The 15,357-nt window shown below is 30.2% G+C and overlaps 1 protein-coding gene across 2 annotated transcripts in view; it reads left to right on the plus strand.

Moving 5' to 3' along the window:
• The first annotated feature begins 1,342 nt into the window (after nt 1-1,342).
• LOC132937377 (myosin-VIIa) overlaps nt 1,343-15,357 on the plus strand; it is a 153,351-nt gene continuing 139,336 nt past the window's right edge. For both annotated transcript variants that reach the window (XM_061004195.1, XM_061004196.1), the window contains exon 1: nt 1,343-1,848. In XM_061004195.1, coding sequence (XP_060860178.1) covers nt 1,776-1,848 — 73 coding nt within the window. In that variant the 5' untranslated portion in view covers nt 1,343-1,775. The remainder of the gene's footprint in view (nt 1,849-15,357) is intronic.

Consider the following 15,357-nt stretch of genomic DNA (forward strand, 5'->3'; position numbering starts at 1 on the left):
GCAAATCGAAAATATTCCTCGAATGGTTATGCAAAACCACCTTAAGTAGGTAAAAGGGAAAAACAAATGTGGATATGTGAACATTTAACTATAATAGTTTATTGTATAACAATACAATACTCCTATATTATAATATAATATACGGACTTACTTACCAGACCCACAAAACAAAAAAAAACGAAAACGCAAAAACTTCATATTTTGTTAAATTGGGTGATAAATATTTAATATGTAACTAACAAATTTTAAACTTTCTGTTTACACAGAAAATATAAAAATTTTGAGGCAAAATGTTCATATTGTAGTTTTTTAGGAGAGAGGTGATCACGTGGATCACATTATAGTCATTCACTTATTCATTGAGATACTACATTATTGTTTCGAAACTACCGAAACGTGCTCTCTCAACATCACTTATATAATTATATTGTATTACCAATATACCTATACAGTATATATATATACGTACTAACGTCCTATATAAAATTTTTGATACAGTACTTGAATTTACGGGGTCGTGGGGGTCATGGAGTTCCTTTTATTTTTAGAAAATATTTATGCGTACCCCTTCTAATTATATCCAATTCAGCGCTCATATTTTTTACACTTTTGCAATCCCCTTCTATTGTTTTGTCAATTTAAGCGTTGATATGATATACGCAATAATAGATAACCAATATTATATTATTATCTTTATATGGATGTATGATTTTAAGAGTTTTAATATTATAATATATTATAGCCAGATTGTCTATATTTTGTCCATCAGCCTAATGTAAATACCTGCAACGAAGTACATTGACTCGACGGTTTTTTCTGTGCACCCAGCTCCAACCCCCCACCCCAACAATTTTAGTTGTTTCAAAATATGCGCTCTACCGGGCGTCGGTACTTGGCTGTAGTATATTAGCTATATAAGCGCGGCTGCACCGCACCGGGTTTGTGCTCGCTGGGGGGCTGCCGGATGGTGTGATGGTAAAACACGCAACGCGTTTTAAATAACTGCACCGAAACAACGGCGTTGGGTGGTTTTTGCACTGCTCCCGCGTCGGTGTAAAATCTCGTGTTGCTGTGTAGTGTACCAATGTGCAGCGGCGGCGACGGTGAGCTGAAAAAAAAAGTCCGCGACGTTCGCGACGACGACGCAGTTGCCGTGGTGACGACGGGACGACGACCGCCGCCGCGACGCGATCACCGGTTAGGCAGCGTTGACGGTGAGGGGGTGGGGTAGAAGGCGGCAGCGCACGGACCGCGCGCGGTATATACGGTTACCGCCGCGCCGCCGCCACAGCCACCACCGACCGGCCGGACGGCGGCACCACTCGGCAGTAGCACACATGCTCGGCGCACGGCCGGTCGAACGTTTCTCGGTTCTCGATCGTCTTTCGAACGTAGTCGCAACGGACAACGTCGGTCGCGTGTGCGCATTTTCACGCATTGCACACACCCCCGGTCGTAGCGCGGTTACTCGCCACGCGCATACTGCCACCCTCGTGGTCGCAGTCAACCACCACCGCGGTATACGCGCGGTAATAATTAGAATCTTACAATAATATATTATTATCTCTGCTGTCATAATTGTCAATCGTGTGCGAGGCGACGTGTTTTCGCGGGTTTTCGACGGTTTCGGCGCGCCCGCCGAGTGTTTGCCGCGGGAAAGTCATGCGAGCACGATACCTGACCTAACGAGCACCATAATATTATCGTGGATCTATATTTAGGCACACATATAAATTGCATTGTACGTACATATTATTACGACAAGCTCGGGGACCATGTCGGCCTCCAGCGGAAGAGACAAGACGGATGGTGCCGGCAGCAGGTGCTCAGGCGGAGGACAAGAAGCAGGTACGTTATTTTCATTTTAAATACTGTATATTATCTGCGCGATCGTAACGATTGCATATTATTATGCTTAGTAGGTACACATTATAATATTTTATTTACAATAATATATTATCTCACATAGATAATTCGCGTCGTAGTAAATATTATTGTACCTACGTTTAGACGCTGTTTGGAGTATAAGGGCGCGTTATTGGGGCGTGATTGCTGCGGCCTGGCGTGTTCGCGTCCCGACTCCCCGGTGACTGCCGCCGCACCACACGCTGTGGTACTTCACCACCCTTCTGCTCCAACAGCTAACGCCTTTTTTGACCGTTCGCCGGTCGTTTCTTGGTCCTCTTCGCCGTCCATCACCCGTCTGGGCACTCTTAGTTCCCCGTTTTTGAAATATATTCATTGTGTCAATGTCAAAGCATCGTGTTGAAAACCATTATTTTCGGTTTCACCTTCGATAAGGAAATAATAATAACACGAAGAAGCTATTTGATATCGAGTAACTATTATATTATTAAACGATGGCACGACGGGCTGTCACCTCAAAACGGAAATAAAACGTCATTGCAATACCACCTACCTATATATAATTATAACCTGTCGATTTACTATCTGTCTTACTCAGTATTTACACCCATAGGTACGCTATATTATATAGAGTCCCATAAATAAGATATCGTTATTGTATTTTTTAGTATTGTCTGGTCTGAAATTATCTTTTTACGTTTAATCGCTAACCTACTCAGGTACTGTGAATATTTTTATAGTGTTTATTTATATAATTACTGTATATTTTGGTTGACAGTGCTTATTAAGTAGTAGAATCTTATTTCATCCATTGATATATTATTAGGTTTTAATTTTTATAATTTTGCGAGAAACCTAATTATTAGGTACCTACTATACCTATATGTTGTACTTAAACTGAAATAAAATGGCATTGGTTATTAATTAAAAACAATAAGTTGCTATTTTGCAATGAACTCTTAAAAGTTAACTTTGAACATTTTAGTGCTGTAAAATAAGACAAATATTGCATTTTTTAATATACAACATATAGTATAGAACTATAATATGCACTAATTATTAATTATTCTAATATGAATTGCAGTTTTCTCATAAACCATATTTCGTATACCTACCTAATTGCACTTAAATTTAACACAGGTATATAAGAATAATTAAATTGTTTTATATTGATCTGAGAAATACACATTTTATGAATATATATATTTTTTTATATCATCGATTTTGCACTCGAGAAACAATTCTTAGTTATTGGAATATTCCTGTCATTTTTTCAAAGAAATTGAAGATTTTATTCAAACATTATTATTTAAGTATCTTATATTCATACATTTAAAAGTATATAAAAGTATAACAACATGTCGATATTCAACAGCACAATAAACAGAAATACAAAATTCTCATTACTCTATAATGATATTCATTCAGAAATACAGTTTTCGGTAAAATAATAATACTGAGTATAACTACACACATAATAATAAATAAATATTCTATGATAGGTATATAGATAATAGATATACATTATATATTATTTTTACCATCATAAGTATATTTTAAGTAATATTATACTATAATGCTGAATTAGTTAGACATTTTACGCATTAGGTAATATAATAGTATCCTATTTGTCGTTAATACATACATCTAAGCCAGGTTTAAGATTATTTATTAAAGGGTAATGGCCAATGGGTAACTGGCTATCACGATCTTGGGACATAAAACCGAACCTCCTTCCCTCCCCGCGGTCAGCTTATACTAGAATGTTGGTATCTGCATATTGATGCAGATTTACTTAAAACTAATATTATTATGAATTACTTAAACCTAACTTTACTGTTATAATACGTTTTAAAGGTTTAGTTAAAAATGTTTTAAAAAAATAAATAGTCTGGTAGGTAGGTACTTACTACTTTTTTATTAATTATTCCTATATCATAGAGAGTATATGTGTATTTTTGTTAAAATTAATCATATTTAATTATTTACTTGCGTTACTCTTTTTTTTACAACATCTAACTGGTAATACTTATACAAATGGAAGGGTGAAAATATAAACAAATCCGTCTCGCTCACTGACTACTTGGTAGGGGTAGAGACTACAGCTTGTCAACTATACACTCGCTTTTAAGATGGTATAGGGGGTATGCTGAATAAGCACCTGCTAGGTAATTACCGAAACAAAAATGGAGAAAAGTAGGTACTAACAGAATTTTTTAACGTACCTACCTATTTACCACTATAGTATACAACATATATGCTGTAGTTTAACACAAATAATATTGTATCTAAATAAGTTATTGTAAATGTATTTAGAATAATTCCAACAATTTTGAAAATTTATAATATAGAAATTTAATATTGAAACGAATAAATTCATCAAAGAAAAGAAGAGAATAAAAAGAGCTGGCCAAGACAGGAGGTAGTATCGGTTAGAAAATAGGAAGGTGATAGTTATAACAACAACATGACATCTAAAATTCTAGTAATTTTAAATCATTTGAATTATGTACCTATATATATAAAACTATTTGGTCTATAGTTATTTTCAGATATTGGCATCATGTTTGATGTAGGTACCACCTAATGTATATAATATATTGAATAACTTCCATCTCAACTTCCATAGAATATTCCGGAAATCATTGCACATCAATGATTTCTAGTTAATTTTATTTATCGATTTTTATTTTACAACGGCTCACCGGCTAAAGGCTGAATGTTGATGTTATTGCAGTAATCGGTTGTTTCTGGGAGAGTGAACCCAAACAATAATTTTAATTTCTGAAACACCTGTGTATCGAATTTTGAAACATTTCATGAACATATTAAGTACACGAATAAAGCCCGGAAATCGTCGACGATGATCGTCTATAACACTTAATCTTAATATAAAATAACTCTCGATTATTATGTAGCTAGATACATAACTGTTATTAATTATGAATATTTTATATTGCCCGAATCAAAATTAAAATTAAGATAAATTGTTTTTATAAAATCGCACAAGTAGTACTGAACATTACAATTATATGTAGCTCAAATGTCGGGGCTAATCTAGTAGAAAAATAAAAACATTAGAAACGTTCATAATTTACTCAATGAAACATTAATTTATTAATTTATTTTATAATACTAATAATTATGTTGGAATTATTCAATTATGTAGGATTAAATAATTGGTGAAGATCAAAATATTATATTAATTATTTTATTGTTAGGTGTACTATCAGTATTACCTAATTAACATAATTGGGCCATTTTTCATTGTACTTTTATTAAGTACTATTATATACATTTATTTACTTTATAGTATTAATAATTAATAGCTATTAAATTTGATTATGTATTAAAACAAAATAACCCGCATTTTCAGCTTTTTTTTTTTAAATAATTTTTGATGTTATTGAATTGGAACATTAAAAATATATAATTACAGTTTATTAAATAAAATTGCATTAGAAATTATTGAGTTTATCTATAAGATTTAAAATTGATATTTATTTTCGATTTGTAATTTTAATATCCAATTTTAGAGAATAATATTAGATGGTTTAAAATTGGATGGTTAAATACTGTAGAATAAATGCCTTGTAGTGTAGCCGTGTACTGTGTAGGTATATAATATAATGATGTATGGTTGTTTCAGCATGGATATTTTATAATTATATATGTTTATTGTCTCAATTATTTTTAAATTCTAAAATTTAAAAAATTTTATTTTGGTATAAACTATTGGTGTTAATAATGTTGTATATTTTTTTTTAACGTTGTTTGCAATAAACTCGTGTGTAAAATAGAAAATTTAAATAATTTAGAATTTATATTTCATAAAGGAAACGGTTGTAAAAAAAATCTAGGTACCCTTTAAAGGATTTCAATTTTGGTTATTCGTCTCGTGTTAGCCACCATATGATGTGACTAACAGGATAATTTTATAATTTATTTTATTGTTATAATAAATATATCGTGATAAATATGAACGTGATGTTTATAGTGATTGAAAAATGTTTCTGAGCAAAGCTTGACAGTAAAATATAATTTTTAAAACGATTTATTAAAAATGTCACTTTACCAGTTTTTTCACAAACTGTTGTGCATTTTTCAATTTTTATATCTATCAATATTATTGCCTTGTAGTTTGTACCTATCTATCTATATATTTTAGACTTTAGTAGATATACCAATTATTAACGATGAATAATAAATATTTTGGTGCATCTATACAATTTCCAATCGTTTGAATATTTGAACACCCGCTACCCAATTATATGAATATTTTAATAGCTTTCACCCCCCCCCCCCTCCAAAAATCAAAAAATCGATAGATCAAAAAAATTTCATTGTAATATTGTAAAACTTGCAGTTATACATTTCTTCCGTCCAGAATATAAAACAATATAATATGTATGCTACACCGTGTACATATAAATATAGAAAAAGTTTTTTTTTTTTTAAACTGGCAAAGGACAGCTGTTGCTTGTGATATTAAATAATGGATTTACTTAAGGGTACGCGATAGGCTTTAAATGGGACATTTAGCTCATTTCTGGATTATAGGATCAAGTTGCAGTTGTTTTTGTGGTCTATTGATAATCAAAACGTGGTACCTACTTATGTGGGTCTTGCTAAACTGTAACGACCGATGACAATTTTTTTTTGTACCTACAACCAACCATTTTTCGCACAAATGCAGTTATTTATTACGAAATGTGCTAAATTCTGGACTTAGAAGCAACATTTCAGAATTCGAATATGGTAGTTAAGAGTTGTGTTGTTGTGTAAAGACTAATGAGTACATATGTATATTATTAGTAGGTATAAACATATATAGGTATAAGTACCATTATTATTTTCAACTGTAATATTAATAGATGACAATTGGTTATAACACGTTATGTTCGAAAGTATATTATGATAAATAATAATCAATAATGGTTATGCTTATGACTTATGAATCATTCTGCAGTTTAACGTTTTGAATTCAGGGGTCAGTGTAAGTGACTTATCCTACTATTGAAATTGTATTGAAACGAGGTCAGCTAAAACAAAAATTATATATTTGTGTTATCCAAATTAAAAGTCCCAAATTACAATTAAAAGGTTTATCACGCGGTTTATCATCTGATTAAATTATTTTTTTGATAATTATTACTCATTATATTATGTGTTTAATTCAGAGTTTAATTGCTATTATTAACGGACAGCGTAATTCCAAGAAGTTAATTGATTGTAATTTAAGTTTATCCAAATTTACTAAAGTGTAAACTGTAAAGTAATGATTATTGTGATGAAAGTCTAGAGTAAATCATGCCGATTCACTCTATAGAATATAGATTCACTTAATATTATATTAGTTTTCATTAGGTACATTATATAAGTATGATTTAGTACAATACATATTTTGAAATTAGTAATTAGGTACTAACAACGTTTTTAAGTTTTAAAAAACACTAACTAATATTTTTGTATAAGACAAATGCGATTTTATTTATATAGGAACAATCACCTAACCATTTTCCCTCTTATAATTAATTTATAACAATTTATAATTTATTTGTAACTTGTAGGTACTGTTATTAACTTAATAAAACATTAAGTGTCTATAATGACTTACAAACTTGATTACATGTATTCTGTATATATACATATTTTTATTGAATAAAAGTACCTACTTCAAAGTTTTTATTTAAATTAATGATAACAATTTTGAATAGATAGGTAAATAATAGGTACCTTTTAATTTATTTGTGGTCCCTGAGTTTTATATAACTTTTAAATTATATTTTATTTCAGCCTTGTATCGTTTTCATTATTTCATAATATTTTTTGTATTATGACGTGTCTAAATTATATTTTATAATATATCTTTTCTTAAAATCGAATAAGTTTGTAAAAATATTGTATGACCCCCACTAAGCTCTATGAATTAAATATATTAGACTCAATTTATTTTTAAAAAACCAAATTGTACTATGTAATTCTTTGTATTTTGTCCTAAATATTTTTTCGGTGACTATGTACAGTTATTAAAATTATTTAAATATGGTACATTTTCTTTAATTAAATATTATTATTCATTAGCTATTATAGCAATATAACAGTACCTATATAATATTTCTATAAAAACAAAAGTTATGTATAAAACAACATTATCATGTATTTATGTTAATGAATACTTAATGAGTTAAAAGTTAGGTGACATTAATTAGATAGGTACCTATATTACTGTTTGAACTACAGTTTCAAGAAATGATGATTTAAATTTGATTGTAGTTTTTATAATAGAAATGTATTGATCGTAGAATTATATTTGTTGTGTATATAGCCATCTTATATTCACAGCATTTTCTTTATAGTAATACTTAATTGAATTCATCTAAAAGAAAATTGTAATACTGTCTTATTTTTAATAGTTACGACTTATGAATTTTCAAAGACGTTTGTTCGCGGCATTATTGTATTAATAATAGTACTTACGCAGTAGTTATTCGAATTCGTTTCTTTTAAAATTTTTTATAAAAACGTATCATATATTTTACGGTTGGACGAGAGCTGAACTATATGGATTGACAAAATGACCAACTTTTAGGATTTGGGTTTCAAATTTTTTAATAGTTCGTAATTCGTATTCGTAAATCGTTCAAATCTCTATATGTGCGTATGTTATTTTATCGGTGATAGACTTCGTTCACCCGTAACGGGCTTATATTATATGTTATTATTATAACGTGATCGCCGTTCACGTTTTTATACGTGTTTTGACATCTAGCGATATTTAAGCGCGGAAAAAGAAGCCCATTAAATTTATGGAAAAAAAAATGATAAATAATACAGGTTTTTAGAGGGGTAAAAACGTTAGCTCGTGCGTTGGACAGGTGGTAAGCGTCGGTACAGGGTCGTCTTGTACGTGCCCGGTCCGCGTGAGTACACACCGGAGTCGCATTATAGGTAGGTAGGTACTGGTACAACAGTGTGCCGGCAGGTTTTAGTGTGCCCAAATATAACACATATTGTTAGGGGACTACACGTACATTATTATTATCATATGCTCAGTGGCGCTTGTGCGGGTACGGCAAAACGCTTTACAGTATATAGATATAATAACACATATGGTAACCAACCGTATACTGTAATAATATTATATTTAAAATGCACCGGTCGGTCCAGCGAAAGACGCTGTGACATCTGCTGTAGCCGAAATGCGTCAAACAACGTCATTTGTGCGCGAATAGGTATTATACGAGTAGCGGTTATACTTACGTACTTATTTTACTGTCGAACGCGAACGCTAAATTGTGACGACGTGTGTACGGAAAAACTAATTTATTATCATCATCGTGTATAAACTATCGGTAAGGTATAAGCCACTATAGACTATAGTAGTGACTACCCAAACAGCATTTGGGAAATGATAATATTTTGTGAATATTTTAAAGTGCTTGAATAATGAATATTTGACTACTAATATTGTATAAATATTTTCTTCTCATAATAACGAAATATTGTACTATATGATTCCATAAAAATGTTGACTTAATATTTTTATATAGTTTCCGTAAAAATGTTTTTTGAAAATATATGATTAAAATGTGAACTTTTTGGCCAAAGAATATAACTAAAATATTTCCTAATTCTTTATGCAACTTATAAAATATTTTGACAACCATATTATTATCCTGAAAATATTGTTACCATAGTTAGTAAAATATTTTTATGCTGTGTGGATAAGGTATAAACTATAAGGCATATCGTGACTCTGTGTAAACGTCACTTGGTAAAATATTGGAATTTGACATATATTACAATCCATACCTATTGGATTAAATTTTCTTAACATTTTAAAATTAAATTTTAAATGTTTTCGATGAATATTGTCGTGCTTGTTCACAGAAATAGCTATTAGTCAACAGAACATGTTAATATGCAGATAAAATTTTATATTTTGGTTTGGAAAATGATAGTTTTTAATTTTATCAATGTATCTATGTATTAGTATATAATAGGTCTGTCATCACCTTTTAGGACAGTAAAAGTGCTTGGATTTTCTTCAACAGTAACTTTTCTGATAAAAAAGTGAATCTAGTTGGTACTTTGGGGGGTTAAAAGTAAATATTTCCCAGTAATTTTCAAAAGCGACGTGAAAAACAAAAGAAAAATTAAGGAAAAACGGAAATTTTTACGCAAAATCTGTTTTCCAGACAATCGATTTTGGTTTTTGGTGTAACTCTAAAACAAATGACCGTAGGGACATTGTCAATTTCCATTTTTTTTAGTTTTTTTTTCTATAAATATCAATACAATTTTACCTGTTGAGTAAAAAAGCTTGAAAATTTAATAGAAGGCCTATGATTTAATCCTAGGTTATTGTTTCAAAGGCAGATGAAAAAAATTAAAAATCCTTTGTCACAGTTTTTGTTTATAAGCATTTAAAGTTAAAATTTTGACAAAATACTGAAAAATTACGAAAATTAGCAAATTATTTTGAGTTGAGAATTCATAAAAATTTTTCTTTTTAAATCTAAGATTTGAAAATGTAATATAAGATTACAAATAAGTTTGTCTACCTTTATCAAAAAAAAAATGTCTACAAGAAAAAATTAAATTTTTATGAGCGTCTGAAATTTATATTTTTACAACATTTGATATTCACTCGATTTCTCATGTAATAATTTTCTTATTTTATTGTTATTAAAAAACGAATGACTATAGATACTTGAAAATTTCACTGAATGTTTATATTAGCATTTTCTATACACGATAAAATTTTGAAAATATTTTGACTCTTTTTGAGCTGTTTACGGACATTGTCAGTTTTAAATTTTTTTAGTTTTTTTTTTCTATAAATATCAAATTTTATTTGTTGGGTAAAAAAGCGTGAAAATTTAATATAAGGCTCCTGATACATCGTTCTAATAGCAATTGAAAAATATTAAAAATACATAGGCACAATTTTTTTTTATAAGCATTTAAAGTTCAAATTTTGACAACATTTATCAAATTTATAATTTACTAATTATTTTGTAGTTAAAAATTTATAAAATGTTTAATTTTTATGGCTAAGGATTGAAAATTTAAAACAAGGCTCCACGTAAATAGGTTATATATAAATTACTTTATTCACAATAATATCATCAAATATACTTGGTAATATCATAGGCTGACTGGCCGTTTTCGCTCAGAATCGTTTTTCTTATACAATGATATTATATCATTGAATTAAAATTTAACACCATTCATTGCAGTGACCCATTTGTAACCTACTGTACAGCAGAGCGACATCCACTTACCCACCTTTTTTTTACTTTTTATCCCTCTAAAATTTAATACCGTTATCTGACTTTTACCGACACGTGAATCCTTCTCTCGTCATGGTTATTTTAAACAAATGGTTCGTTATTGTTTATGTCCCATTGATGTACACTCACTTTTATAAATGTATAGTTTCATTACCGAACTTATGTCGATATGTCGTATATTTGTGTATAAAATATAATAAATGCTCTGTATCATTTAATATATTTGTTTTTTTTGTGAAATCGCAATTTGTATTCATCGTTGAACAAGTATAAATAATTGGTTTGAGCATTTGAATATAGGTGGTGTTTGTCGTCTATATGCACGTATAAGTATATTTATTAAGTAGATATCAGCGCATTATTTGTTTTCTCTGTCTGACCCATGTGTAACATTAAAAATTTATGTTTATTAAAATCAACCCAGTGTTGTTACTTTTAATATTAGAGTGAATTCACCTAATGGCCAATATCAAACTTTAATTTAAGAACATTACATGTATCCAGATATTGGCTACTTTATGATATTTTAATTTATATGTAAGTTATTTAATTTGAAAATGCTTATAAATTGTAAGAATTTAAATATTGTATAATAGCCAACGTAGAGGCGCAGAGGTAATGTTCTTAGCTTAATGTTTGATAATAAGGGGTTCACTGTAATATTAAAAGTAACAACACAGGGTTGGTTCGCTGCTAATCATGTAGCACATGATCAGAGAGAGAAATTACCAATGACGTGCTGACATCATCTTAATTATATAATCATATTATATTAGTTACAATAGTATAGTGTGTATAGTAAAAATGCAGGGAAGTGAGCTATTTCAGTCAAGGTTGACGTGTGTAGTACGAGCCGCAGGCGAGGGCAGCATTTCGCCCAAGACCAAAATTGCCTTCCCGCACGAGCCACACACACAATTTTTTGTCACGCCTCTGCATTAATCGATTATGGTAAAGGTATTGTAGGGATCTATGCAATAACCAGACTATTCTACAAAAACAATATTTCATGAAAGAAGTGATTTGGTTTTATTTATTTTAAGCGTCATGCATGGAGGTAACAATATATGAATATAAGATATGTAACCAAAAGTTTATATTTTGCTCAATATTTTGTAAGGACCGCTGTATAGATTTCAGTGCCTGGTTATGTAGGGGATACGCGTGATATACCTACGCGCCCAGCACTTTTGGGGATTTCCATTTTACCGCCCGGCACTATGGGTATTCCCACTTTACCACCCGCTGGATGGAAAAAGGTCGCTTTCCAACGCTTCAACCATCATCAAAAACTAAATTTTCTGTGCAAGCGTGACAAAAATATTATTTTATTAAAAGTTTATGTATCTACTATATTGGCGCAAGCGTCCGTTACTCAGTTTACGTTAAACTGGAAGGTAAACAGACAATTATAATTTATAATGATGTCCTCAGATGTTTATTAAGAAGAAATAAACTGAGAAATCCTACATCGTTATTATTGGTTAATATCAATGAATATTATTACTTATTTGTGATTATACACGAAAATTGAGACACACTAAAATATTATGATTTATAGGTAATATGTGATATATAGCCGTATATAGCTTCCATGGGCGTAATTTAATAAATTTAAAAAAATGATTAATGTCATACATTTTGTAATATAAATATATTTTTGATATAATACATAAATATTAAACTTTATATATAAATAGGAATTATGTGTATTAAATAAAACATTGTAGGTAATAGGTACTTACCAATCTTTGTCACTAAAAAGGTTTTCAAAGTGTTTAAATAGCATCACGAGTCACGATTAGTATAACCATCTTAATCACCAATGTAGTATAATTACAATGTTTCTGATAAGAGATATGTATCTGGTTCATGTAGATCGGTCATATTTTACTTGTGTAGTATGAATGTATACGATATTTAGCCAATAAAGAATTAACATTTTCAAATTTAGCCAACTTTTTAGCATTACTTTTGGTCACATAACGAATAAAGTTAGTTTTCAATATTCAATATAATCCCAGTAGGTTATAAAAGGATTGAAGTGATGATGTTCTGTCTTTGTCAAACTCACATGCATCATTGGAATTCAAATGTGTTATATTTTATATTTCCAAAGAAAAAATTAATCTTGCAAAGTGATATGAAATTCTGAAGACAGATTTGAAACTGTCATTTAGTCTACTTAAGTTCACCTTTCCCAAACTTTTGGTTCTCCTCTCAAAAAATTGAAACATGAATATTTTTTAATATCTATTTTTTGATATAACTTTTTAGGATTTAGGTGGATAAAACAAAAACAGTCTTTGGCGAAATCATAATTTGTGATATATAGTGTATTTAACTGCTGTTCGAATCGCTATTATCAATTATGTGAAGTATTGTATTATAGTATTGTTACTCGTATTATTCAAAATTTTTTTCGTAAAATGTATTTAATATCCACGATGATAAATTTCAGCGATTTTAATGATTTATTTATATTTAGTTCTTTTTGCGATAGTTTATTTGCTGACAACTTAAAATATTGCATATACTGAGTAAATTAAATTTTATTTCTCATGAACTAGAGAAGTGAAATACAGGAAGTTTGCCTCTAAAAACTGCTCTCCAGTATCTAAATATAAATTCTCAAAAATATAATTACTCATCCACATCAAGTTTCATATACAGAACACTCTTATCCTAGTATATTACTGTTTGGTGGTGGTGCTGCTCGATGGTTCCTTGGGGAACAACTTACTATTATACATTATTAATTTATTATTAATTCTATAACATCTTGTGGATTTTCTTGCAACACAAGTTTACTACAAGTTTGCGTTGCTCTTAATCGAATATTGTGTATTTAGTATACAATATACATAGGTACTTATTATATAAGTAGGCATAATAGTATATATATTTTTATTTTTTTTAGTTATTTTAAAATATTGAATCCCCACCCGAATTTTGATTAATGGCGTATCTGTGTAAACTCTAAACATATTATATGGTACCTATATTATACTATTCATATATTTCACAACATCGTTACTTTTTAATAATATTTATTGGCTATTTAAGTCACTCGGCCAGTGTTGTATATTTGAAGCTCAACCTGCAAGGTGCCTCGAGGGAGGCGATTAAAACTGTTTTATACAACTCTTAAATCGGAGGCCCTCCACGTCCTACATTTTATCAACTTCTTGATTTTTTTAACGGTAAATTTTTGTTTAATGCTTATTTAACAATTTAATTATTACAGATATAATTATAAATATATTAAAAAAAACAAAGGCCCGGCTACCGAGAGGAAGGTTATCCATCCACCTTTCCTTACAATACTACGTCACTGCACTCGACGTAGAAACTGTATATATATTATAAATAAAGCGAGTACGCACGTGTCACCTTCGCAAAAACAGCCTCTCTCGACGACGTCACCTGCAGAACTGCTGACTTGTTATTATTATTACGCGTTCTTTCACACGCCATACCAATATATACCACTATTACACTATATTATATACGATTTTCGAGTGATGTTTTCATCTGAAGTAAGCCCGCTGTATAAAATAGTGTCACAAATTTACACTTTATTGGTGAAAAGAAATATACGAGTTCATCACGTACACGCCATAGCAGTGATACTAGTTATTACATTCTCTGGTATCTCGTTTTTTAACCAAACATACTATTTAGCATTTTAACATAATTTAATTAACTGCAGCAGTATTTGATAGTAATATATGAGTACTGTGAACTCAGTTGTGATTATTAAACTCAACACAAAGGTTATAATATAATATACAGTGCCATGTTTAGATGTGGAACTAGAGGTGAGACTGTGAGAGCATATTCCATGGCCCAGGAGTAGTTATCTCGTGTGACAAACTTTTAATGTGTGTTTTGTAGGCCGTATATATCATTTGCGCGTCGCCTGCTTACCTGTGCCAAAATATCGTAAGTTTAGTCTTTGCGCATCAATGGCCGATTATCATTTGTCTATTGTCTATTTACCCGCACCAAATTATCGTACATTATATTATGCGCATTGACATTCTGAACAATTATAGATGGGTATACAAATTATTTTTAAATGGAAATGCAACGATTGTCATATAACATATTATGTAATAAATAGATACAAACAATTAAAAATGAATTTCATTAATTCAATTGAATTGTAGTCATAATTATATAAATATTA

Source organism: Metopolophium dirhodum, chromosome 1 (genome assembly GCF_019925205.1).
Source record: "Metopolophium dirhodum isolate CAU chromosome 1, ASM1992520v1, whole genome shotgun sequence".
Classification (NCBI taxonomy): Eukaryota; Metazoa; Arthropoda; class Insecta; order Hemiptera; family Aphididae; genus Metopolophium; species Metopolophium dirhodum.